This window comes from Dendropsophus ebraccatus, chromosome 5 (assembly GCF_027789765.1).
Source record: "Dendropsophus ebraccatus isolate aDenEbr1 chromosome 5, aDenEbr1.pat, whole genome shotgun sequence".
Classification (NCBI taxonomy): domain Eukaryota; kingdom Metazoa; phylum Chordata; class Amphibia; order Anura; family Hylidae; genus Dendropsophus; species Dendropsophus ebraccatus.
This window is the reverse complement of record NC_091458.1, coordinates 117,447,939-117,475,768: the sequence shown is the minus strand read 5'-3', so window position 1 is coordinate 117,475,768 and position 27,830 is coordinate 117,447,939. Positions and strand designations below refer to the sequence as shown.

Below are 27,830 nucleotides of genomic sequence, written 5' to 3'. Positions count from 1 at the left end.
TTATATGTGTAAGTTAAAAGACATACCTCCATCAAATGGTAAAAGGACTAGACTATTTCTATACCATGTAAGGTTGGCATCTGGGTAGCTGTCTTTGGCAACACAATCTCCAACCTGTACCAGTAACATAATTGATTAAAAGAAATCAAACAGGAAAGTTAAAATGCAAGATTACTTCAATTTATTGCGTATTCGTGCAACAATTTCTTTGTTATACTTACAATGTTTAGCTTCCCGGTTTCCATAAATGTTGGCTTGTTGATAATTTCCGGTTTGGAAGGTGGCTCTAAAATAGTAAGTGTGGAAAAGTACATTGTAACACAATGAATATGTGAAAACAATCAACAACAGAATTTCATTGTAACATACATGCTGTTAGCTATATCCCCATCACAACAGGACCACAGCATGGTGAACTGCGGAGGCATCATTTAACGTATGTGTTTTATATGATAAACAGAGCCCATAAATGTGATGAGAACAGAGCTTCTGCGCGCTTCCCATGATGTCTAAAGACATCAAACCAAATTGTAATAAATTATAAGGGGTCATTCAGACTTGTCAGATTTGTTATGGATCTGCAACAAAGCACAGGACAATGCATGCAAATGGGTTTTTCTCTGCATACCTATTATTATGCCTTTCATGCTATACAACAAGTGAAACCCATATCAAAATCCACATAATGTGATTCCTAATTGATAACCAAAGCCACATAATCTGATTCTAACCCAGGAACACTTTAACATGCCGGGCACAACAGTACTCCATGACAGTATCACTAGTATCTTCAACAGATACAGCAAATACATTATAACTACTGATGAATGAACTTGCAGAACGTTCAAGCTGGCTGAACCTAAATGTTTGTCATTTGACTCCCACTGCCTGGAGAAGCAAAATGCCGCCCTAGGGCTGCCAGGAAAACGTGGATACAACCTATGGCTATATCCATGTTTTCCACGACTCCCTAAGGCTGCATCCAACTTATCCAGCCAGTGGGAGTCATATGCTGAGCATATGGGTTTGGAGGAACCAAAATATTTAGAAAATTCGCCCATCCCTATTTATAACACCTTTACGCAAAACATTGTTCAAGAGAAGTTAACACGATCATGATTTAATAATTCCATAATTATTTCTAAAAGGACCTAAACCAAAATGACCTAATTTACAAAAAATTCAAGTGGCAGTTCACGGAAATTTTTTTTTTTGGGGGGGGGGGGGGGATATCAAATAAAATTTTTTGGTAAACTGCTTTAAATATACAGAAGGTGTGATAGTCCTTCCACACATTAACTACTGTTAATATCAAGGCACTCACATGAGATAAATCCAAGAACATAAAGGCATAAATCTGTTAAAAATGTCATTACAATCACATTCTGCAGCTTATGTTACTGTCGAAAGTAGAATGCTGCTCGAGTCGACAAGAACAGCAGCCTTTGTGCATGTGCCTTTTAATTTACTGTCAATTTTTCCCAAGTACAAATAGGTTTCTACACTGGTAAAAACTCCAACTGAGTGCAGTCAAGTCACAGGAGGTACTATCTATAATCACTGCTATATGCCCTATAATATCTTCTGCACATTGTAAGAAACCTCTAATATATCTAACAAATGCATGTGATGAAAAGTATAGCATGCTGAAGTATGCCCCACTCTGTGATGGAAAGAATGTTTTTTCTTTCATGGCGCACAATTTCTTTCAAACCTTTGGTTTTGGCTTCTTAAACAATGCCGCTCTAATCCAAGGTAAGAAGTCAAAATTGCAGCTAATGATGAGTATGATTCAGAATTTTCCTGTTGCTTGACAGCGAGTGATGATATAGAACACAATGTTCCCTTTTTTAATTAAGCTTTCTGGAAAATGTCCCCAGATAGAGGATCATAAATTTGGTGTAATGGTAGACTATACTTACTGAAAACTTTGACTAATGTCGTCTCTTCAAACACATTTTCTTCTGTTATGAGCATACACACAAATCTCTTTTCATCAGTGATCCTCGCATTCGAGATAGACAACGTGTAGTTCTCTGACAAATCCAAGCGCCCATTGTACTCCGAGACAGCATCAAAACTGGTCTTGTTTTTCACAGCCGATCGGGTAGCTACAAACACAGCATTTCCATCTGGCTGTTCCTAAGCCCAAACATATAATGTTAGCATGATATTCGTGTTCCAGAAACCATTACAAAAAGAAATTATGTTAAAAAGCAGTTTTCTTATTGTATTTAAATTAAGAAAAATTTTTTTTTCCCAATATGTAAACCCTGGATAGGTCGTTTCTGGTCTCCATTAAAAGGGACTCAGATATTAAAACTTGTTCTTTTATTCCAATTTGTTCCTATTTTCTGGCTGTAATTTTTAAATTTCACTATTTGTATACTGATATGGGGCTGCAATCTTGCCTGGGCGATTTTTAACAGCACTTAGTGATATGCTTTACAGCAAGACTCATGGACATAGACCACAATAGGTAGTCCGTCCCCTTATGATCAATGTGAAACATTACTCAGCATGCTCTGTGACTTGAAGAGGTCATTCCACAGGGGGCTGTCTACTCCTCTATCTACTGGTGTCACATTTCGCTGCAATGCTGTACAGATCACTTTATAGCAGCTTACTCTGATCTCTACAGACACAAAAGGAAGTCTCAGCTTAGTTTTAGCCCCAGCGGTGAGAAAGAAAACTGCAAGACATCACGATTATTTTATAATATAGAAAAAAAAAAGTTAAATAAATAAATTGCAAAATTCTTAAAAACTATGTTTAATGCAGAAGAAACTTGAATTTACTGCAGAAGATGACACAGGCATAGGAGCTACACCTGTGTAGCTGCAGCGTGTCAGTAACTCCATAAACGCCGCGATCGCGGAGCGGCCGCGGCGTTTAAGCGTAAGTGACAGGGGGAGTCCCCTATCACCTACCGATCGGGACCCCCGCAGTGTGACTGTGGGGGTCCCGATCGTTAAAATGGACCACCAGAGGTCTCTCACAGGTCTCGTACAGGCAGGCTCAATGAGCAGATCGCCTATCACACTGATCAATGCTATGCCTATGGCATAGCAATGATCAGTGTGTGTAATCACACAAGTGTATGTTAAAGTCCCCCAAAGGGACTTCAAATGTGTAAAAAAAAAAAAAAAAGTAAAAATCACTATTACACTACCCCAAAGCCCCTCCCCCAATAAGATAAAATCACCCCCCTTTCCCATTATATAAATAAAACATATAAAAATAAACACCATATACTGTAGCGTGCGTAATTGTCCGATCTATTAAAATGACACCCCATACAGCCCCGTAGGTGAAAAAATAAAACCATTATGAGCATCACAATAGGCCCATTTTATTAATAATTAATTGCCAAAAGAAAGGATTTCATAAAAAAATATATATATAACATTAGAGAATCTGTGTAACCTGCATATGGTTGTGTTCGGACTGACCTATAGAATAATGGTATCATGTCGCTTTTACCATATAGTGCATTACGTAGACACAGGAACCCCCCAAAAGTTACCATATTGCATTCTTTTTTTACGATTTCACCTATTTATATCTTCATAAATAATAATTTTAGAATTCCATCATAGATGTTATGGTAAAATGAAAGGCACCATTACACAGTACAATTCCTGTAAAAAACAAGCACTTACATGGGCCTGTAGATAGAAAACTAAAAGTGCTAGAGCTCTTAGAAGGGGAGGAGGGAAAACGAAAACACTAAGATCAAAACGTGCGCGGTCCACTAGGTCATTTTGGGCCTGGTCCTCAAAGGGTTAAACAATAAGTCATCTGATGACATGTTCCCTTTATGGCACTTCCCACCAGCCATTACTATGGCGCACAGAATCCTTGCAATAGCTAAATCCTGAGACCTTGGTGGAGCCTGTAAAGTATATTCAGCTGCAGCCATTTTATTCACTATATAGATAACATTTAGGACAGCTGCTGTACATTTGACAGGGTAAAAGTCACAGGAAAAAGGATTGTGGTGGCGGATTCTCTTCAAGACATATAAAGCTATAAGCCCAAGCAGTTTTAGCATCATTCTCAAAATTATTATACTTACATATTTCCATTTCCCAAACAGAAGACCAAGCTTTTCTGGACTACGACCACAAGGTATATCAATCGTTTCTCCATAAATTGCATTAACTGTATGTAAACCAAAACCTGCAAATAAAAAAGCAAATGTATTACATAACTCTGACAAACCAGTCTGATGTGAAAGTATCAGATGCCCTGCCCCCCTCTCCATTCTCCACAACAAAACATATAAACCTAAATTCAGATGAAGCCAAAAGTCCAGCTGTAACCACATCAGTGTTATTGCTATACGTGTATTACTACAGAACGTTATCCTAGTAGTACAGGCATATAATAGCTATCATCTTGTTTAATACATAATATTACTGTGATTGTATAAGTAAGCAGTGCAGCTTCTAAATTGGAATGGTTTCTGTGCAGGTTTTTTTGTAGGATTGATAACATTATGCTGTTTATATTTTATATAAATCTTTTGATATTGAAATTTACAGATTTGCAATACAGGAAAAATATGTGGAGCTGGGATATTCCCATTTCATCTTACATAGTTATACTTGTAGGGCTTGTCAAGTTTAAAGCAATTACAGTATACACAGAAAGAGTATACAATACAAATATACAGTATATATATATATATATATACACACACACACACACATATCTATATACACACACACAAACACACGCACCAGCAACAGCAATGCTTTTAGCGCCAGGCAGTGGGCCTGCCGTAAGACAGTCGGGGTGGCTAGGGTAGTGCCTGGGAGCTGAGATAAGGGAGTGCGTCTTACAGGTGGGACAGAGAAGAACCCCCCTGCAGGAATACCACTGACCAGTGACCAGAGCCTCCTCACAGGACTAGACTGGAGACTGACAAGTGAGACAATATGGAAAGGAACAATATTTGAGCTGATGCAGCATCATGTTGTTATTGCCACATCCTATACAACAGCTGCCAGCCCATTTAGTGAACTGTAAGAAATGAGCTTCATTAGGGAGAACAACCAAGCACTGTGATGTGTACATATTCATTAAGTAAAAGCTGCTTCCCGAGTGCCAAGGTTTGACTCCCTATCCCTCCTCATGTTACATGTTATACCCTTAGAACATGATTTGGTTACCTCAACCCTTCAGCGTGTGACTCCTTTAAAGTCCCCTCCATAGTGAACAGCTCTATATCAATCTCCACAGTTCTAGTAGTAAACCACAGACATAGGGGTTTCCTTTACCTTACTTGTCCTGTCAATCACAGCAGAGCACAGTACTAGTAAAAGTACAATGAACAAGCTGGCACTGTGCTATGTGGGCAGAATTGAAAGAAACAGCAACACACAGTAAGGAAATTGGTAACATAAGGCACTGAACTGCTGCTCTGACTCCTGCACATAGCAATACCTAAGCTCTACACCCCCCACCCTGACTTCCTGTGTTTTGTCTTGGCATCTCTGTTACAAGAGACAGACTAAGGTTAACAAGAGGCAATGGAAATAAGATTGTAATAATAAGGAATAAAACACCTAGGAGGACAGGACTGCATGGCTTTTTTTTATTTATTTATTACATGAAGCACTTTACTAATATCCTAGATATCATACATTATAGGTGGTTATAGAGAGGCTATGGAGAGGAACTGTTTGAGAGGACAGTGGTCATCTAAAGGGGTTATCTAGCACTACAAAAATATCGCCACTTTCCTCCAGAGACAGCACTACTCTCGTCTCCAGGTCAGGTGCAGTTTGGAATTAAGCTCTATTCCAATGGAACAGAGATTTACAAAACCCCACCCAAACTGGAGACAAGAGCGGTGCCGCCTCTGGGAGAAAGTGACCATGTTTTTGTAGCACTGTATAACCAACCCCTTTAATCTTTTTTTATAGTGGCCAGACTTACCCATATTTTCAATTGGGGTTAAAGAAGCACGCTATAAAACCCTTCTCTTCCTTCAATTAAAGGGGTAATCCAGAGCTACAAAAACATGTCCACTTTCTTCCAGAGACAGCACCACTCTTGTCTCCTGCTTGGGCAGGGTTTTGCTGCTTGGTTCCATTGAAATTAATGGAGCCTAATTGCAAATCACACCTGACCTGGAGACAAGAGTCGTGTTGTCTCTGAAAGAAAGTGGCCATGTTTTTGTAGCACTAGATAACCCCTTTAACACTATACACGTTACAAATGTTTAGCATGCAACAAGGAATTTGTTTCTCTTGTGTCCCCCTTGCTTATAACATTTGAAAGGTACAGCAAACAATGTGGCCATGTGCACAGAAGACTACTAAGCGAACTTGTCATGAACAATTCTTTTGCTGACACAGCCATACAGGTTTTAGTCCATACTGACCAAAAGGATGAATTCTATGAAAGTGCTAGGAACGTTAACTTCTCAAAAACTGTCCATGGACTAGCAAATAGTCCACAAGTATTTTGAATACAGCCGACGTCCGATAAAGACCTTCTGTTATCACTCGGCTACAATTATTGTTCATTGTCATATTGTTAAATCTCCCACAACTTTAACCCCTTCACATTCACAATACGTATATATGCTTAGTGAAGTAGGAATGTATATATACGTTCCTGAAGTAAAGGGGCTTTTAATGTGTGTGGGGTCGCTCCAATGCGAGTGGTCCCGCACACAGCAGAGTCACCACAGATAATGACAGGCAGCAGCAGTCACACGGATAAGCTCCTGTCACTGACTGATCGGGACCCCTGACAGACGGGGGTTAACCATTTACCTCCATTCTGTCAGATCGGCGATCTGTGGATAGTCTTTTCTCAGGCAGACTATGTACAGATCGCCAATAATACTGATCTATGCTATGCAATGGCATAGCATAGATCCGTTTATGCAATCTAATGATTGCATATTTAAATGTTTTTTTTTTACGCGTTAAAAAAATGTTAAAGCGTAAAAAAAAACTTTATAAGATAACCCCCAATTAAAGTTTATATTACCTTTCCCACTAGATAAATATGTTAAAAAAATTAAATAAACATTTTACATATCGTAGTGTGTGGCATTGTCTGATCTAATAAAATATGACAATATTTTTCCTGCATGGTGAATGGCGTAAATGAAAAGAGGGAAAAAACACCAGAATTGCTGATTTTTTTTATATATTATATCTGAAAAAAATTAGAAAAAGTGGTCAAAATTTTTCTTTTACACCAATATCATACCAATAAAAGCTAGATATCATGGCACAAAAAGTGACACCCCAACCAGTCCTGTAGGTGGAAAAGTAAAAGCGTTATGGCTCTTAGAAGTCAAGTACACGACACTGCTTCATTGTGACCTGGATATCTGTGCATCAGTGACCGTGGTCATTAAGGGGTTAAAGAGAGTTTTTACAAAATTACTTTGTAAATTTATTCCATTTATCGCAACTGGAAATTCTTCAATTGAACAGTCACAGGGATTTTTGCAATAAATGCTGCTGTGTATACATTCACTTTAAAAATCCACTATGGCAAGACAAGAAGCTGAAGGTTTCTGCAACCCCATTTCTCAGACTGTCTACCTACCTGTAGAGGATTCCTTTGTGATCATCATTAATGACTATAAGTGCATTTAGATAAAAGCAATGATCCTGCAGATGTGAAAGCTGTGATGTATAATGCAGAGATGAATGAAGAATTCACTAAAAACAGATAAAGCCAATATATATATATATATATATATATATATATATATATATATATATATATATGGCCCTAAATGCAAAATACTGTATACTGTTGAATACGTCAAAAATTTTGATTTGGGGTTTCACTGGTAAGACCCATACCGATCTGAGAAGGAGTGAGGAGACGTACAAGGTAGTGTACTTCACTTTCTCACTGTCCAGCAGCCCCACAGACTTATAATGGGGCCTCTGGAAAGAAATCGCTGTAAGCCTGGGAGTGAAATGCGCTAATGTGTGCTTCTCCCAGCTCATTCTCGTTCTCAGCTGTCAGACGCTAACTTCAAACTTTTGAATTTTTTTTTTTTTTTATGACAGTGTCCATTTAATTCTGAGACCTGGAAAACTATTCAACATCATAGATTTTTTTTATCGGATTCTTACTCTTGAAGAGAATTTGTGGCATGTGCCACTTTTTTCTTTTTTAATGATTAGCGTTAGATGCCGAAACATGTCCTTTTGTGATCTTTATTTTGCATGTTATCATGATGTCAGCAGCCATATTGCCTAAGTTTCTGCTCTGATAAAAGCATTCAGAGGGATGCCTTACAGCATGAGCAGCGGTCATTGTGCAGTAAGGGATTTTTTTCCCAGTTTAAAGTACAGCAGGAATACACCAACTGCTTTGTTTGCCTATGGATAGTTCTACAGTGCTGCATCTTAGTGTACTGTATTTTATATGAAATAAAAAAAATAATAATCTGTACAGTACATGGTGAAAGAATATACATGTTTTTCATCCTATCCCTGAAAAGGCATATCAAGTGGAAATCAAGTAAGCTCAGAATGAGGTGCCTGGGCCTTTTAGAGAATACTCCCAGCCTGGGAGGTGCCAGGCATGTCCAACCTTTGGGAGGCATGAGACAACCAAAAGAGTGGTATGACATAAAAAAAAATAAATGATCAACAATAAAGACCGACCACCTGGATGGAAAATAACTAAATTTAGCATAAAAGTTGGCAATTTTCTTTTTGTAACATGCTACCTCCACACAGGGGGTGGGGTATTTCCTGGCATAAAACAAAATAATGTGTGGTGAGTAATTTAGATACAGGCCAGCACTTTAAAAAAATATATATATATTTATGATTTCTGAAAGTTCACAATTTCTGAAAAATTTGCATTCCAGCTTCAAAACAGACTAGCTGTTCTCCTATGAATAAACTGCACTTTCAATAATCCAGTCTATTACTTCCTAATGATAAATTCCCAGAGCTGAAAGCTAGGAAAGATGTATGTCAGGACAGGACGACAGTATCCATTTTAAACTGTTGAGAGAATTGTGCACTGTTTTCCGTGGTTTTAAATGATAAAACTGGCCGTGGGTAGTTTGAAACTACAGTATATCCTAACATGTGGGAGAAAAATTCACTCAGGATGACTTCACACACAACGGATCTGCAGTGGATTTCATGCTGCGGATTCACAGCTAGATCCGCTGCAGATCCAGTGTCAGTGCATCCCCATGATAATACATACTTGACATCCCACTGCATGTATGTAAATTAACTCCCTGATGGCCGGAGCATACATCACCTCCTCCTCGCTCCGGCTAGATTTGGGGGTTCCCAGCGTCTGCTCGGCCCGCTTAGCCAATCAGTGCATTGCCCCGCCGCAGCCACGCATTGGCTGAGCGGGACGTCCTGCCGAGAACCCCCAGAGCAATCCAGAGCGAGGAGGAGGTGATGTATGCTCCGGCCGCCGGGGAGTTAATTTACATACACGCAGCAGGATGTCAATCCCGTTGCGAGTATGTATTATCATGGGGACACACTGAAACTGGATCCGCAGCGGATCTCAATGTGAATCTGCAGCGTGAAATCTGCTGCAGATCTGGTGTGTGTGAAGGTACCCTTAGGGTATAAACACACACACCGTATACACAGCGTATTTACTGCTGCGATACGCAGCAAATACACAATCAATACGCAGCAGATTAGATCTAAATAACTGAACACAGCATCAAATCTGCACCATCAAATCTGCTGCGTATTTGCTGCGTATCTGTTGCGTATACGGTGTGTGTGTTTGTACCCTTAGGGTACAAACACACACACCGTATATGCAGCGTATTTACTGCTGCAATACGCAGAAGATTAGATCTAAATAACTGAACACAGCATCAAATCTGCTGCAGATCTGCTGCGTATACGGTGTGTGTGTTTGTACCCTTATAGCGATACTGTATTCACATACCCACCCCAAAACCACTGGTACCATTCATTTGATGAAAGGAGTCCTTCCTGGTGTGCCTGACAGTGAAACATGTGTAATAGTGGTGCGCGGCCGGCTACTAGGGATGAGTGAACCGGCTGAGGTTCGGGTTCGTATGCACCTGAACTATCGGCTTCTGATTCCCGCTGTCTGCCCGCTCCGTGGAGAAGGTGGATACAGCCTGAGGACCGCCTAGAAAACTGGGATACAGCCTATGGCTATGACTGTATCCCAGTTTTCCAGGCGGTCCACAAGGTTGTATCCACCCTCTCCACAAAGCGAGGAGACAGCAGGAATTAGAAGCCGATAGTTCAGGTTCATACGAACCCGAACCTCAGCCGGTTCACTCATCCCTACCGGCTACTGATGATATACATTACCTATCCACGCTCCGGGGATAGGTAAAGTATATAGTTAAAGCAAGGGCTGCAAGGACATCGGTAACAATGTCCTTGCAGCCCTTGTTAAACGATTATTGGGCCGTGTAATAGGCCCAGTAAACGAGCGCCGATCTAGCGCTGGTTTACAGGTATTATCGGGCCCCCTTTGGCCCGTGTAACACCACCTTTACTCTCATCAAATAGATGGTACCAGCGGTTTGGGGGGGTGTTAGTTGGTCTCTACAGTATCACTTCAACGTGCCAACTAGTGCAACCCCAAAATGGAGATCCCTGTAGGTGAACAAACCAAAGACACATCCCAGCTAAACTGTATTACATGAATATAAAACAATTGCTAACAATAAAAGAGTCCCTGGTAAACAACTGCAATATTTCCACATTGCAAAGAAGCTTGTTAGCAGGTCATAGATATAATGATAATCCTTCATAAGGCTAACAGCACTTAAAAATGGTGAGTATACAGAGCTTCAAAACCATGTCAATAATGCAAATATAGGTACATGTACGTCCATTTAGTGACCACTGCATACACTTTACTAGAAAAATGGTCCAACTGGGGACAAATCTCTGTCTGCTGTTCAGCACCATAAGTCTTCCCTCATTTCACATCACATACGGTGGGTGACATTTTATAGGATTGTTGTGTTCCAACATGTCAAAGTATCACATGTGTATATTATTGTTATTATCTAACAAATACATTCCAGAGCCATTGTTTCCAGCTGTGCATTCCTGCTCCAGAAAAACTCATAAAAAGGTATGCCACCAATAACTACAATAATAGTGCAGTGATGAATATAAGAGCTAAATTCTAATACGCTAACATCTAGTAAGCAATAATAAAAACCAATAAAAAAGGACCATCTCTGGAGCACATATTCTTTTCAAGAGAACAGATTGATACAAAAAGGGATGAATGGCAGCATGTCCTCCTGTTAACACTTGTAACATCTCGCACTTGACTGATCTCTACAATAACATTTCAACAATTATATCAAAAAAATATCCCTATACATAACAATGGCTCCGTAGCTTATGAGTCACAAATGTGTTTCATGTATGACGGAAACTAGCGGATATTAGAAACTGTACTGCTCGGTGTGTTTAATGTGGTGAGTAAAAGCCAGTGATCAAAGCCAAGAGAAATAGGATGCAATCAGGTTGGATGAGCACCATCCAGGATACTCGGCTACCATGTAATCAAACTGGGCCATTTATCAGAAAAACTACATTTCTGAATGTCAAATAAGCAACTCTGTGTAGGGTTCAATGATGATTTCTTTATTCCCAATCCAAATTGCCTCTGCTGCAAATAATAAAGCGATACTGTAATATCCATTTCATTGCAAAGATGCGAGCGAGGCAACGGCAGAAAATGTAAAACATCAGCCACCTGCCCTCCCATCAACGAGAAGAGTGTTGCAGAACATAATGTGCTGTGACTATTACATATACTGGCCTGCCAGCCATTAGGTAAGAATAGGGTAGTGACCTGACGGAAACGTTAAAGGAGAAGTCCGGCATTTTCTAAAATCCGGCAGCCTGCAGGGGGAGGGGGGAAATTGATTTCAAGTAACAACTTACCTCTCCCAGTGTCTGCAGTGAGTGGCGAGATTGGCCGCAGCACCCCCGCAGGCTGTCCACGTCACAACCTGGCTGATGGACTGGCTGCTCAGCCAGTCAGTGACTGAGGCGGGATGCCGCTACAGTCACTGATTGGCTGAGCGGACAGTCCATCAGCTGGGACAAGCTTTTTTCCCTGCGTCGTGATGTCATCACAACTTGGGAGGAAAATTAATTCCGGTGTGGGTCCGGATCCAGCCGCTCACAGGGAGACGTACAGGATCCGCAGCAGACTTGATGCTGTGTTCAGTTATTTATTTACACTGATATCAAATCTGCTACAGATACTATACATGTGAACGCAACCTTAAATCAGGCGTGCAGTTCAGGAAGAGAGCCATGACTAGTCATCTGGGCGGTGTCATAGTCACATCTCTATGCCTGTCAGCGCACCTAGTGGCAATGCCTCAATCACCCCCGCAGAGAGCTATGACAAGGACACCACCCAGATGACACCTTAAAGACCTTCCATTACAAGGGTTTATCTGGGGATATTAGGGGAGATTTATCAAACATGGTGTAAAGTGAAACTGGCTCCACCTTTCCACCTTTCAATTTCCAAAGAGTCTGTGAGGAATGAAAGGTGGAATCTGATTGGTTGCTAGGGGCAAATGAGCCAGTTCTACTTTACACCATGTTTAATAAATCCCCCCCCATTATATCCATATGTTATGAGTGTGCTACTCCCCAGATGACAGTGTTTTTTTTTTTAATATCCCACAGAGATTATATTATAATAAAAACTTGCATTTCCTGTCAGTGTCTGACAACCCATTCCTAAAACAGTATTACGTTTTATTGGGGGGTTTTCTTTCGATATTTAGCAGAATAGTGAATTCACCGCAATCCTGTCAGGCAATATATCCAGATTGATTGAGGAAGGGAAGCGGAGCTCTGTGTCAGGTTTATATGATTTGCAACAGGATTTACAAAATAAATCCTGACAAGACAATGAGGGTCCTGATTACCGGGCCCCACAAGCTGACAGCTAGCCCTATATCAGCGTTTGTACAGATAAGGTTGGCAGACTCGGGTTATCAGGACCCTCACTGTTTCTCCTAGGAGTCCAGTCAGGTTTTACTTACATTCATTTGTGAACTTGTCTGACGAAGGGATCTTGTGAATCCCGAAAGCTCACAGCTCTAACAATTTTTTGTTGGCCAATTAAGGTATCACTCCTAAAATACTTTGATTTCAAGTATTTACCATGATATGGACTTACATTCATATAAACCCTGCTCCAAATAATATAAAACTAGACATCACAGGATTCAGATTCTTTCCCTCTCCCATGATTCTGCTCTCAGATAAAGCTGCATTTAACACCTGTCAGGTTTCCTTTACAACAACATCGTACACAATGTAGACACATTATTTACATCCATTTGTCTCCCACTGAAACTAGTCTGGTTCTAAACATTCCAACCTCACGGCTACAATCATACATTTTACGGCCTATGTGAAGTGCAGCAGTAGCCCAGAGCAGGTAATCCTCCTGAGACATGACCCACATCCCCCGGGGTCCACATACTGCAGGTAAATGCAGAGAACCAGAGGATGTACAGAAGCTTTGGGATTTATTGCTATTTATGCTATCTACATACTAGTTTACTGATCCTGAGCTATTTTAAACGTACATATTTATTATTGTGTGATATTGAGAAACACTGCATTTATGTTATTATTTTTGGTTTTGCAACATTTTGTAGGTGTAAAAAAATGTTGAGAGTTCTAAAACTTTGGCAGGGTGTTTTGGTTTTGCTGCTGATCTGTTCCTATGGATTTTATACTTTGAAGTGCAAATGGTGCAATTCACACTGAGGGCATGTGCACACTGAGGAATTCAGACGGACCCTTCGTTGCGGAAATGCCAGCTCGCGCTCGCGGTCTGCAGCGCGCGTCTGTGCCCGTATCATAGACTCCATGCTATGCATGGGCGGATTCCTTCCTCTGTCCAAAGAATGAACTTGATCATTCTTTGGACAGAAGGCAGAATCCGCCCGTGCATATAATGGAGTCTGTGACACGGGCAGAGACGCGCGCACCCACTGCAGTCCGCGAGCGGGCCCGAGCTAGGAATTCCGCTACTGAGGTTCCGTCTGAATTCCTCAGTGTGCACATATGGGCACTGATATGAACCTGCTGATATGCGCCTGACGCTCTTTACCTCAGGATCCCCGGGCTGTCTTCTTTATTCCGGTGTGGTCCGGTAACCCGTTTCGGCTAATTACTGATATTAGCTTTTGGGGAGTTCCCCATGCTCCCTGGGCACCAGCATGGCCGCACTAGCCTGGCTCCTCCCGGCCCGCCCACTATGCATATTCAAATATGCATAGCTAGGCCGGTTGTTACAGGCTGCTCCCTGCACATGCACCATAACAACCGGCCCAGCTATGCATATTTGAATATGCATAGTGGGGCGGGCCAGGAGGGGGCAGGCTAGTGCGGCCGTGCTGGTGCTCTGGGAGCATGGGAAACGCCCCAAAACCTCCAAGCACCATATCATACCATATCAGTAATTAGCCGAAAACAACGGGTTACCGGACCGCACCAGAATAAAGAAGACAGCCCGGGGATCCTGAGGTAAAGAGCGGCAGGCGCATATCAGCAGGTTCACTGGCCCGAACCTGCTGATAGTGCCACTTTAACAGTGACCTCCTTACACCACCTCATGACTGTTGTACATGTAAGCCCATTCTTGGTAACAGTAATGTCTATAATATATGTGGTGCAAACATATGGGGGGAAAAAAGCATTGCCCTTTTGACAAATCTATCTTCAAAGCAGTTACCGATGTCCTTGCAGCCTTTGCTTAAACTGTATACATTACCTGTCCATGCTGCTGGGCTCCTCTTGTGTTCTCCTTCTTCCCAGGTCCTGCGTGCTCTAGCTTCAGAGCGGCCTGGGGATTGGCTGAGCGGCCTGTCATCTCAGACAGGCCGCTCTGAAGCTGGAGCGTGCGGGACCCGGTGAGAGGCAGAGAGCAAGAGGAGCCCAGCAGCATGGACAGGTAATGTATTCTGTTTGCATATCATCGGCCATGCACCGCTATTACACGTAGCGATGCACGGTCGGCGCCCGACAATTATACGTCTGAACCTATATCAACCTATATCGATATTGGCTGTTACGGACGATAGTCGTGCTGTGTAATAGAAGACAATGGTCAGCTGACATGCACGATGCCCGTTTGCTCTCCACATTGGCCTGTGTAATAGGGGCTTTGACGAATCCCTTTGTTAGCTCGGCAATCTGCTTATCAGCCTGCTGCTTTCGAAGTCGGTTCCGCTCTGCTCCATGTGCCTGGAAAAGCTGGATTCAGTCCTGTGAAACTTCTCCAAGGACTGGCTCCAGCTTTTTTTTTAGGAACCCAGGGCAGAGCCACACAGACCTCAAAAGCAGCAGGCTGATAAGCAGATTGCAAAGCTAACAAAGCGAATTGCTTCATTTATACTGCAAATTCACTCATCTCTAGTTGGGATTGTTAAACAGATTATGGAAACATATCATTATTCTATAATAATTATCCATCTATGACCAGTAATTTGCTGGACGAATTCATACAACACAACAGACAGGAAAATATTTTTAGGCCGGAATTTTCCTGGATTATATCATCATACATAATATATTACATAGATTCACTTCATACTTATGACTGCCAAACAGTAAAGGGCAATAAGAGAGTCACTTTTCATTGTAGATTACATTACAATATAGAGATCCTCAATAGGAAAGGGTATATTTCCCCCTTGTGCTGTTATTTTTTCATTGCTTAGTTGTATATAATGGTTTAATATTTAAAAGGTAAATTATTTATCCTCAGATAAAGCCCCTGAAGAGGAATTTTTTCCCCCACTGGTTATAGCACTGCCATCATCAATTCACTGAAAGAACATCTTGCCTCTAGATGTAACTAGATGAAGGATTTTTCTAGTAAAAATTACGGTAAATAAAATGTATCAAATATATATTAAGTTATGCATTCCTTTTTTTTGTTATCATGAAAACAAGTTACTTAAGAATACAAAGCTGGAAAAATGGAGCCAATGTATTTGTCGTATTACTGTGAGTCTAAATAAAGCACGTAAGGATATGTTCACACATAGCATTTAATGTACGTTTACAGGGGGTATCTGATGCTAGCACATTTTCTGGTTGGGGGGGTGGTGTGGAGAGCTAAGCATATAATGTTTATTATGTTTCTTATATGGCAGCAAGATGTAAAAAAAATAATAATAATGTGGTAGTGCTGGATTAAATGAGCATTAAAGGGAACCAATCACCTCAAAAATGCATATATAGCTTTTAAATGTGCTGTTAGAGCCCACAGCACACTTTCCATACATGTTTCTATATACTCCCTGCCTCCCCCATGTAATCCATAAAGTAACTTTATAAAACTGGCGCCCGGTATGCAAATTATATCAGGTAGTCACCTGGGCGGCGTTCGGCTAGATGGTAGTCACAGTCAGTCCGGGTCCCCTGGGCGTTCTTCGGCGGTAATCACGCCCCTCTGGGCGTGATTCAAATCACCCAGTAGCTCCAACATCACTCGGGAGCGCGCCGTGCACAACATCGGCGCGCCTATGTTCTTACGCCGCCACGCATGCGCAGTACAGCCGCTCCCATTCAGGCTGTACTGCGCCTGTGCAGAATAGCCTCGAACTCCGGCTCGCACTCGCATGGATTACACGGGGGAGGCAGGGAGTATATAGAAACATGTATGGAAAGTGTGCTGTGGGCTCTAACAGCACATTTAAAAAGCTATATATGCATTTTTGAGGTGATTGGTTCCCTTTAAATGCTATGTGTGAACATAGCCTAAAGTGTCAATCAATGCTGTCTACACAATGGTTTGGATTACGTTCCAAATGATCTGCTTTGACAACAGCAAGCACATTCTTCACAAGTCAACAATATTAATGCCGAACAGTATCAGCCATAGAATTTCCTAACTGGTGGTTCCTTTAATACGGTAAACCCACCAGGGGCCCACGTTAATATGTCTTACAGCAAACTACAAATACATATATGATGAATTGAACAACATTATCTCTTTCTAACAAATTCTTCCATGGAACAAGGCTTAACGTACTGCCCTAGCTTTCAAAAGGAGTATCGCAATCTTTTAAGTGCTGATGAAAAGTTTTGTACATTTAATAACAAATCCTAAGAAGTGACTAACAAAATATAATAAAACCAAGTACAGTCATCTATCAATTTGGTCATGTCCCTGTTTGTTCTGAAGAATAATTTCATACTATTTATAAAGACTGCCAATTGGCTTTATCTATTTTCTGCAGGTTGGTTATCAAATAATTGTTTCTGGTCTTTAGCTTAATGAAAAATTGTCTTTTTTTTTTCCTTTCAGAAAGCGTAACTATAATAGCGATATAGATGAAAAAAGTAATGCCGATGAGAAACAGGAAGTGAAATCACGCTACGCATAAGCTGGATTGTGCTTTCTGCAAGCCTTGTCAAACCTGTCAGGTTCCCACTTGAAAGGTGATAGGATACAACAATATACACAAAAAAAGTACAGGCCATAATACTCTGCAATTACAAGTATACACTCCATTCAAATTTCAAGATAATGCTAAGCACGCCAATGTTTTAATGTGTGAAAAGAGATTTTTCTTTTACCAGGCTTTTCCTTCTTTGGGCATTAAGGCATATCTATTAAACTACCCGTTATGTTTGGTGACAGTCTTGATGTGTGGACTCTCATCAATCCCTAAAATGTAGATGCCAGTTATCTGGATAGGTGGCCACTCATGCACAGTGACTCTCCATTAAAGTGGAGAGCAGATACAGATATGGCCGAGCGCACCCATTACATTATCTCAGGGGACAGAAACAGCCCAGAGGAAGTGGAAACAGAAAATAACACGGGGTGATAGAGATCTGAGCTTGTCAACTAATACAATAGTCCAGACAAATTCCAAAAGCTTTCCCATTAAGGAAAAAGATAATTTCACGAGAGTTCCATAAGAAACACTGGATTCCACCAGCTAACTTCTTATTTTTTTGCAGGAAAACCTCTTAAAATTCTGTTCGGGAAAAAACTAATTCTCTAAGTGTGCACATAAAACATATACATAGAATATCTAACTTGTATATAGTAGAGCTAGTGCTGAGCAAAAAACAGCAATAAATCAAGGCGCTCTCACAGTGAATACAAAAGGCAGAGCGGACACACTAGGAACAATTACAAAGCCCGCCGCCACCGATGTGATGCTTCAGAATATTCTGGCTGTGTCTAAACAAAAAGAGCAAAGAAGGTCAATAACGTATGAGGCAGATTTACAGCTGATCTGATGGCTAATAAATAATCTGAAACTGCATATGCAGTAAATTTCTACAAAGACTACCAATTATATGAAATCTGTTTGATACCCCTAATAGGAAGAATGTCAATGGCAGCTTCACTATATTAGGCCTTGTGCACATAGTACAATCCCATAGAGTTCTGTAACATGTAGGACACTACTTCGCTATAATGCTTCTAAACACACAGAATGCAATAAAGCATGAAGAGTTTTTTACTTGTCAGAATGGTATGGAATATATCAGAAAACCCTCTAAATGAGGCACAGTAAAATATTTTCTGTAACTCTACATAAATGGATTTTTATTAGTGAATATTCTGTAACTAATCTGCTGCAGATGAAATCACCCTACTGGTTCAAAGAAGGTCAGGAGTATAACAACCTAACCCCCCCCCCCCCACACACACAGACAGACACACCATCCTCACACAACATCTCCTCCCCTCACTGTTGCTGTCTCTCAGGACTCGTATCGTAGGGTTACTACTTTCCTCCATTTATATGTTTGGCCTGTGGCAGATTAAAAAATCTCATGTCTTCAAGTACCCTCAAATCTCTCTCTCTGGTCCAAATGTCACCACTCTGCTATCAAAGATCCCAGTGTCTACCAGGTATATCTTGCTTATTCCCCTCCCGCTTTCTAAAACTCAACACGGACAAAACAGAATTCATCATCTTTTCCCCCATCTCGCTCCATCCTCCCATCTAATCTGTCAATTACAATCAATGGCTGCACTTTGTCCCGTCTCAAAAGTCTTGGGGACATCTTTGAATCTGCTCTGTGATTCAGACTGCAAATCCTGGCCCTTACCATCCTCCATCTTAAAACATTTCCCAAAGGCACTCTTTCCTTAACTCTGACACAACAAAACTGCTGGCACATGTCCCCTTCACCTCTCGCTTGGATTACTGCAACATCCATCTAACACCCTTGCTCTCCTCATATCCATCCTCAGCTCTGCTGCCCGACCAATCCCACTCTCCATTCTGTCAAATCGTTCATTGGCTACCCACCACCCAATGAATTCTGTTTAATTTGTGACACATGAAGGCCATCCACAACCTATTTCTGCCAAACTTCCCCAATTCACGACTCTGACACATCGGCCTCTCAAACATTGAAACTTGTAACTTAAAAATATATTTCTTCAGACTAGGCTACAACCTACAATAACCCTTCTGCCAACTCACCGCACTGTGACCAGCTGCCCTCCTCACCCAGTAGATAGTAAGTCACTGCTGGCAGGGTCCTCACTCCCTACGTAACAGTCAGTCATTACCTTTTATTTTATGCTACATCCTGTATGTAAACCCTGTATTGCGTACAGCGCTCAGGAACCAAGAGCACTTTAAAAATAGATAATAATAAAAAATAATAATGATAATAGTCTTCATTTTGGTAAATGGCTCCGCACAAGTAATTCTTGTATTGTAATGCTTGTAGTCTTCTGTGGAACTCTGCAGCTGCTTTTAGTAGAGATTAAGCAAATTGCCCATAATGAGAGGTGACTGACCATACAGGAAGTCTTTTACTTAGATTGTCACCTTCCAATTATCAGAAGGTTTAAACAAATGATCCATCTTACAATCTTTCATTCACACCTCTCCTCTCATAGACATATCATTCATCCTTTCATACGCAGCACATTACCGGTATATGTGATGCGCTTCCAAGAAACAATCATTCTAACGTCCACATAGAATTTGCGTTCAGCCATCAAATGAATGGTGTGTTGGCTGATTTTTGAACGATTACACTGGTAAGATATGGGAACAAACATTTTTAGAAATGTTCTCTGCCCGATCATGTCCTGTGTAAAAGACTTTACCAAGGAAACCTGACAAGACTGCTAGGTCTTAATATAGTATACCACTGCTACAAAGGCTCTTATAAGGCTCCACACATGTGTGTGAGCTAATATGTCCCACACATTGCAGCGTAGCCAACAGCTATATTGAAACACTGGTGTTGTGATATATTCTGATAAATCTAAACGGTTCTCATACCATGACCCTTAATCTGTCAGGGAACAGGGAATCTGTCAGCACCATGACTGGGACCGAGGTGCTGACAGTGTAGTGTAGGTGTGTATGTCCTTTTCTGTATAATACCTTTCTTGAAGCAATCCATTTATTAGATTTGCCACCTTTGTCCCGCACCTGCAAACCAAGTGTCACAGAGGAGTAGTGGCTTGACTTTATGCCGCACTTCGGCATGCCTCACCACCACCACCTCCTCCTCCCTAATTCTGCTGCATATTTACTGGTGTCTGCCCTCCCGCCCCACCCTACCGTAACCTTCTTGCGCACATGTGCCGTTGCTGGCAAGAGGCGCGTGTGCCGACTTGTCAGTCCGGGTCAGCACCACTGAGGTCTCAGTCACGTCCGTGATAACCACGATCGAGCATGTGCCGGAAGAGCAACGCGCACGTGTTGTGCATGCCAACTGAGGGCATTGGCTTCAGGCCCTCAGCTCACGCGCACAGTCGTGGTTATTAGGAGTGTGGCCCCTGTCAGCAATGGCGCATGCGCGCACGTCAGGATGGAGCGGGAGGCCGGACACTGGCAAATATGCAGCAGAATTAGGGAGGTGGAAGTGGAGGTGAGGCGGCACAAAGTCAAGCAACTACTCCTTTTTGTCACTTGGTTTGTTGGTGTGGGACAAGAATATGGCAAATCTACTGAACGGATCACTTCAAGAAAGGTATCATACACAACAGGACACATACACCTACACTACACTGTCGGCACCTGTCAGTCCAGGTGCTGACAGATTCCCTTTAAGGAACTGTATAGTGATCTACTTTGCATTCCAATGGGTTCACATTTTACTTGAATTATATTAAATGTAGTCAGTAGTGGTTTTCTAGCCTTTCAGACTTTAGTGAATCAGAAAATCTCAATTTATTTTTAATACATTAATACTTTTCCTTAAATAAAATATTAGCCTTTATATTGGGTGTACTTACTTCCTTGCAGCACATTAAATAATGTAAAAGCTCAAAGATCAATTCTCACTAGACTATGTTTTTTTTATACACAGTCAAAAAATGCAAATACCAAAAGAGCACACGGCAATGAAATGACTTGCGTTGGCTCACATTCCTTTAATGACCCTATACAAGCAACCACATGTCTACTAGGAAGCAGAAGAACTTCGTATAGCACAAGCTATAGTCACATTGTAACATTAGTGCTGATTTCTTTATCCCTACTGCCTACAAAAAAATAATAAATAAAATTATTCTTTAAAAAAAAAAGTGAATAACTAGAGATGAGTGAATCTTGCATACACTGTGGTCAATCCAAACCAGAGTGTTTGGCACTTCACTGCTGGTGGCTGAAGTTGGATGCAGCCCTGAGGCTGCCTGAAAAATGTGGATAGACATAGGCTATACCTATGGTATCCAGGCCTGTGGCTGCATTAAACTTCTTCAGCTCCTGGTAACCAAATGCTGCATGATCGGATTTGGATGGGCCGGAGTGTATGCAAGATTCGCTCATCTCTACAAATAGCCTAGGTAGTTATTTCTGGGATGAACAGCATTCACTTTAGGATTTCTTTTCTGGTCTCAGACTGACAAATTAGTCTTTCTCAATTTTATTGCCAGGTTCACTACAGGACATCAATCTTTCTCACTACAACTGATATGATTACAATTTTATATTAAAAAAAATAGTCAACTCTGCATTCTTGAACATTATATAATCAGGGATCAGAACTAAATGTGTCAGTCAGTGCTGAATCCTTTACGCTGGATCCAATTTCAGGCCATGTAACGCTTTCCTCACATCGCTCTGACATGGCTGCAGACAAATCTAATAGCAGCTGAATCTCAGGTTCATATCTCTGTATCAGTTTAATGCAACTGGAGAGTCAGTAACTGCATTTTGCTTATATCCGAACAGAAATGTCTATCACATACAGGTGCTGCATTTTCTGGAATTTTTGATACTCTACTGGTAGAAACAAGTCAATATATACTAACTTCAAGAACATATGAACCACTAGACATAAGACCACTGACTTAATTCAGCCCAGTGGGCATGGTAACTCTACACAGGGATTAAACAGGCGGCCAGGCACTTCTGATCTGATAGGAAACCAAGAGGCAGGTAGGTTTAAAGGGGTTATCCAGTGCTACAAAAAATTGGCCACTTTCTTTCAGAGACAGCCGACTCTGTCTCCAGATTAGGTGCGGGTTTGCAATTAAGCTCCATTCACTTCAATGGAACTGAGCAGCAAAACCCCACCCAAGCTAGAGACAAGAGTGGGGCGGTCTCTGGAAGAAAGTGGCCATGCTTTTGTAGCGCTGGATAACCCCTTTAAGGGTAGATTCACATGTACCGTATCGCTGCGTTTTTAACACTGCGTTTTTGGTGCGATTTTTACATGCGAGTTTTGATTTTCACATGAAAATCATGTGAAAATCAAAACACGCATGTAAAAAACGCAGCAAAAATGCAGTGATAAAAACGCAGCGTTAAAAATGCAGCGATACGGTACATGTGAAGGCACCCTTACACAGAATATGGTTAGCAGTCTGCCTTATATTATTTCCTTCATTATTATTATCATCTTAGGATAGATATGTGTTTACCCAAGGCAGGTTTCATCGTTGACTAATTTTTGGTTAAACTAACCCCAGATTGTTTCCCCTTATGCTTGAGATTCTTTTTTTTTTTAATTAAAAACACTTCTCTCTTGAACCTTATTTAAGCAGTTAAAGGATTTGATCATGTCTCCTCCCCCCTTTTCCTCCAGACTATACAGAGTTCTCGATGTATCTCATTTTTGTAGCCTGTTTTTGGACCTGTTCTATTTTAGCCAATTATCTTCTTGTAGGTGGGGTCTCCAGAACTGGACACAGTATTCCAGATGTCGTCTCACTAGAGCTTTCACAATCAATCACTCTCTTCCTTCTGGTTATACCTCTAGCTTTACAGCCCAGCATACAATAGGCTTTCCACACATGGATGCACTGCTGACTTATTTTACAGCGGTACTCTGACCATGTATAACTTTTTATATATTGCTGCCCTTCTGTACAACATAATAAACATGCTATCCTCAACCATGCACCACTGGTGTCCTCCTGTGGATCCCCCTTTAAATGCTTCTGCCAGGATGTGCTGCAGTCCATCTTGGGAAATGGCGGCAGAAGCATTCAGTGGGGCACCCAAACACAACCAAGGAGGACACTGGGGGAACATGGTGAGGTAAGAATAGCATGAATATATTATGATATTAAGGCTGTCAGAAATGACTCCCCATAAATCCTTCTCTTCTGACATTTTTGCTAACACAGAATGGTCAATATGATACTCGGATAGAACATTCCCCCTACCCAAGTACATTTGGAAACACTGAACTGTAGTTGCTATTGTTTTGATCACATATCTAGTAAAGCTAAAACATTGTCAGTAGAGATAATCGAAACTGGAGCATTTGAATACCAGTGGCAGAAGTTGTTGGATGGATACAGCCATGGGCTTTAGGTTTTCTCTGGCTTCCCTGGACTGCATCAAACTTCTTCAGCCACTGGAATTCACATGCGGAACAACTGGACTTGAGCATGCTCGTTTTGTGCGCAGCTCTAGTTAGGCCTTGTTCCTACATGTGGCAAAAACACCACCCCACCGTACTGTAATGGGAACCATTATGCTTTTATTTGTTGAGGGCTCACAGACTCCGCAGCACTTTACATAGGTCTCGCCACTTATTGCTCACTGTCCCCAATAGGGCATTAAATCTAAATTCACCTATCTATTTTATTTTCTTGAGTGTAAGTGGACGCAAACATGGAGAGAACACTCGTTACCCTTGGTGGGATTTGAACAAGGACCCCAGTTCTACAGCGCTACAGTGCTAACCACTGGGCCACCATGCTGCCCACACAGTATGCCAGCACTATGGCCCAGAAGAAATACAGAGCTTGAATGGAGGATGGGAGGGGCGTGTTTTTTATTTTTAAGTTTGAGGCAAAACCCCTTTAACCCCTAGACGACCCTGGGTGTACAGGTACGTCCAGGATCGTCTACGGATGTTCAGACCTAATAAAAGTTTAAATCACCCCCCTTTTCAAATGTTATAAATAAAAATAAACAAACAAATAAACATGTTTGCTATCGCCGCGTGCACAGTTGCCCGAACTATTAATTTATTTCATTCCTGATCTCGCACGGTAAACGGCGTAAGCGCAAAAAAATCCCAAAGTGCAAAATTGCACATTTTTGGTCGCATCAAATCCAATATTGTAATAAAAAGCAATCAAAAAGTCGCATATGCGCAATCAAGGTACCGATAGAAAGAACCCATCATGGCGCAAAAAATGGCTTACACAGCCCCATAGACCAAAGGATAAAAGCGTTATAAGCCTGGGAATGGAGCGATTTTAAGGAACGTATATTTGTTAACAATGGTTTGAATTTTTTACAGGCCATCAAATAAAATAAAAGTTATACATGTTACATATCATTGTAATCGTAACGACCTAATGAACATGCATAACGAGTCAGTTTTACCCCAGGGCAAACGGTGTAAAAGCAAATACCCCCTAAATAAAAGAAAAGCATTTTTTTCTTCAATTTCACCACACATTTAATTTTTTTCTGGCTTTGCAGTGTACTTTATGCAAAAATTCAGCCCGTCATTACAAAGTACAATTAGCGGCGGAAACAATAAGGGCTCATGTGGGTTTCTAGGTGAAAAAAATGCAACTGCTATGGCCTTTTAACCCCTTCCCGTACGAGGACGTAACTGTACGTCCTAGCGCGGGTGGGGGAGTTCAGAGCGCTGAATCGCCGCGGTCCTGGGTGCAGCATGTAGTTCAAGACCATGGCCATTAGCGGGCACAGTCCGATCGCCGTGCCCGCTAATTAAGTCTTCAGTTGACAGCTGCATCTGAAGACTTACTGCAGCTGTTCCCTGGTGGTCTAGTGGGGAGATCACCCCACCGTGACGTTGTCACGGAGGATCGATCTCAGTGTCTGGTGCTGGCCGGGGTCTGCGCCGTAATGGCGCTTATCCTGGCTCAGCATTTTATTACTTTTGGCTGCAGCAGCCAAAAGCAATAGAACACTGATCTCATCGATCTATGCTGTATATCCTATACAGTATAGATCTCTATAAAAGATGAGTGTGCATAATATACTAGAAGTCCCCCAGGGAGGCTTCTAGTACATGTATATATAAAAAAAAGTGTTATTAAGAAAAAGCCCCCTTCCCTAATAAAAGTTTGAATCACCCCCCTTTTCCCATGTTATGAATAAAAATAAACAAACATGTTTGGTATCGCCGCGTGCTTAATCGACCAAACTATTAATTTATCACATTTCTGATCTCGAACAGTAAAAAAATCCCAAAAAATCCCAAAGTGCAAAATTGCACATTTTTGGTCGCATCAAATCCAGAAAAATTGTAATAAAAAGCGATCAAAAAGTTGCATATGCGCAATTAAGGTACCGATAGAAAGAACGCATCATAGCGCAAAAAATGACACCTCAAACAGCCCCATAGACCAAAGGATAAAAGCGCTATAAGCCTGGGAATGGAGCGATTTTAAGGAACATATATTTGTTAACAATGGTTTGAATTTTTTACAAGCCATCAAATAAAATAAAAGGTATACATGTTACATATTACTTTATTCGTACTGACTTGAGGAACATATATAACATGTCAGTTTTTCCATAGGACACACGGCGTAAAAACGAATCTCCCCAAAGAAAAATAATTGTTTTTTTTTTCAATTTCACCGCGCATATAATTTTTTTCTAGTTTCGCAGCATATTTTATGCAAAAATTCAGCCTGTCCAGAAAGGGTTAAGCACAAGGAGGAAAAAACAAAAATGCAAAAATTGAAATTGTCCCGGTCTTCTAAGGGTTAATGTATGTTCACATGGGATAGAAAGGGTGTGCATTTTATCACTGACATCTGCAGCACATCTACACCAAATTGTGGTAATGGTTTAAAAATCTACATTTTATTTGAAATTTGCAGCTAGTGATCTTTCTTTGGGTTGCCAGCATATCCAGAGCAAAACCTGAAAAATCTAGTGGATTTATTGTAAATATAAAGTCAACACAAAAAATATGCAACAAACCCACAGTATATCCCTAGCATATGCTGCCATGCATGTCAATATCCACACAGATTATTAGTGGATTTCTTCAAATCTCATCCATTTTGCTACTACTGTAATATGCTAGGGAAATTTTCCACACTATCCCCCCTCTGTGACCATATCCATATAACAGAAAGTCAATGGCTTCCTGCTCATTTGCACTAAAAGAGCTTTTATAAAACGTTTCTAGTAGCTGTAACAAGAAATCCCAGGGATCAGGGTAAGCAGCAGCAGTATTCCTCCTCACATCTGAGGAACGAGGCCACTTATAATATACCATCAGTACAAACACCAGGTCACTGGCAAACACTAGACATTGCATCCATAAGGAACTTGCTTCTTTGCTAGAATCTGAATTACTATTCTATATTTTTATCTACATACAGCAGTGAATAAAAAGCAAAGCCCAACCAGGACATTTTTTTTTTTTTTCGTGGTGGTGGTGTGGGTGTGTGTGTGTGTGTGTGTGTGTGTGTGTGTGTGTGGGGGGGGGGGGGGGGGGGGTCATCCAACAAAGCACACAAGAATTCCAGTCCTGATATTAACCCTTTAAGGACATGGCCCATTTTCGTTTTTACGTTTTCGGTTTTTCCTCCTTGTGTTTAAAAGGTCATAGCACTTGCATTTTTCCACCTAGAAACCCCCATGACCCCTTATTTTTTGCGTCACTAATTGTACTTTGCAATTACAGGCTGAATTTTTGCATAAAGTACACTGCGAAACCAGAAAAAAATTCGAAGTGTGGTGAAATTGAAAAAAAAAAACGCATTTCTTTTATTTGGGGGAAATGTGTTTTTACGCCATTCACCCTGGGGTAAAACTGACTTGTTATGCATGTTCCTCAAGTCGTTACGATTAAAACGATATATAACATGTATAACTTATATTGTATCTGATGGCCTGTAAAAAATTCAAACCGTTGTTAACCAATATACGTTCCTTAAAATCGCTCCATTCCCAGGCTTATAGCGCTTTTATCCTTTGGTCTATGGGGCTGTGCGAGGTGTCATTTTTTGCGCCATGATGTGATCTTTCTATCGGTACCTTGATTGCCCATATACGTCTTTTTGATCGCTTTTTATTACATTTTTTCTGGATTTGATGCGACCAAAAATGCGCAATTTTGCACTTTGGGATTTTTTTGCGCTGACGCCGTTTACCGTACGAGATCAGGAATGTGATTAATTAATAGTTCGGGCGATTACGCACGCGGCGATAGCAAACATGTTTATTTATTTATTTATTTGTTTACTTTTATTTAAAACCTGGGAAAAAGGGGGTGATTCAGACTTTTATTAGGGGAGGGGGCTTTTTACTATTAACAACACTTTTTTTTTTTTTTTTTTACACATATACTAGAAGCCCCCCTGGGGGACTTCTAGTATATACACTT

The 27,830-nt window shown here is 41.0% G+C and overlaps 1 protein-coding gene across 2 annotated transcripts in view; it reads right to left on the bottom strand.

Moving 5' to 3' along the window:
- Positions 1 to 27,830, bottom strand: part of ALCAM (activated leukocyte cell adhesion molecule) — an 82,086-nt gene that overhangs the window by 28,496 nt on the left and 25,760 nt on the right. For both annotated transcript variants that reach the window (XM_069971094.1, XM_069971092.1), the window contains exons 2-5: positions 4,079 to 4,182; positions 1,923 to 2,142; positions 222 to 286; positions 27 to 114 (exon numbers count right to left, since the gene is read on the bottom strand). In XM_069971094.1, coding sequence (XP_069827195.1) covers positions 27 to 114; positions 222 to 286; positions 1,923 to 2,142; positions 4,079 to 4,182 — 477 coding nt within the window. The remainder of the gene's footprint in view (positions 1 to 26; positions 115 to 221; positions 287 to 1,922; positions 2,143 to 4,078; positions 4,183 to 27,830) is intronic.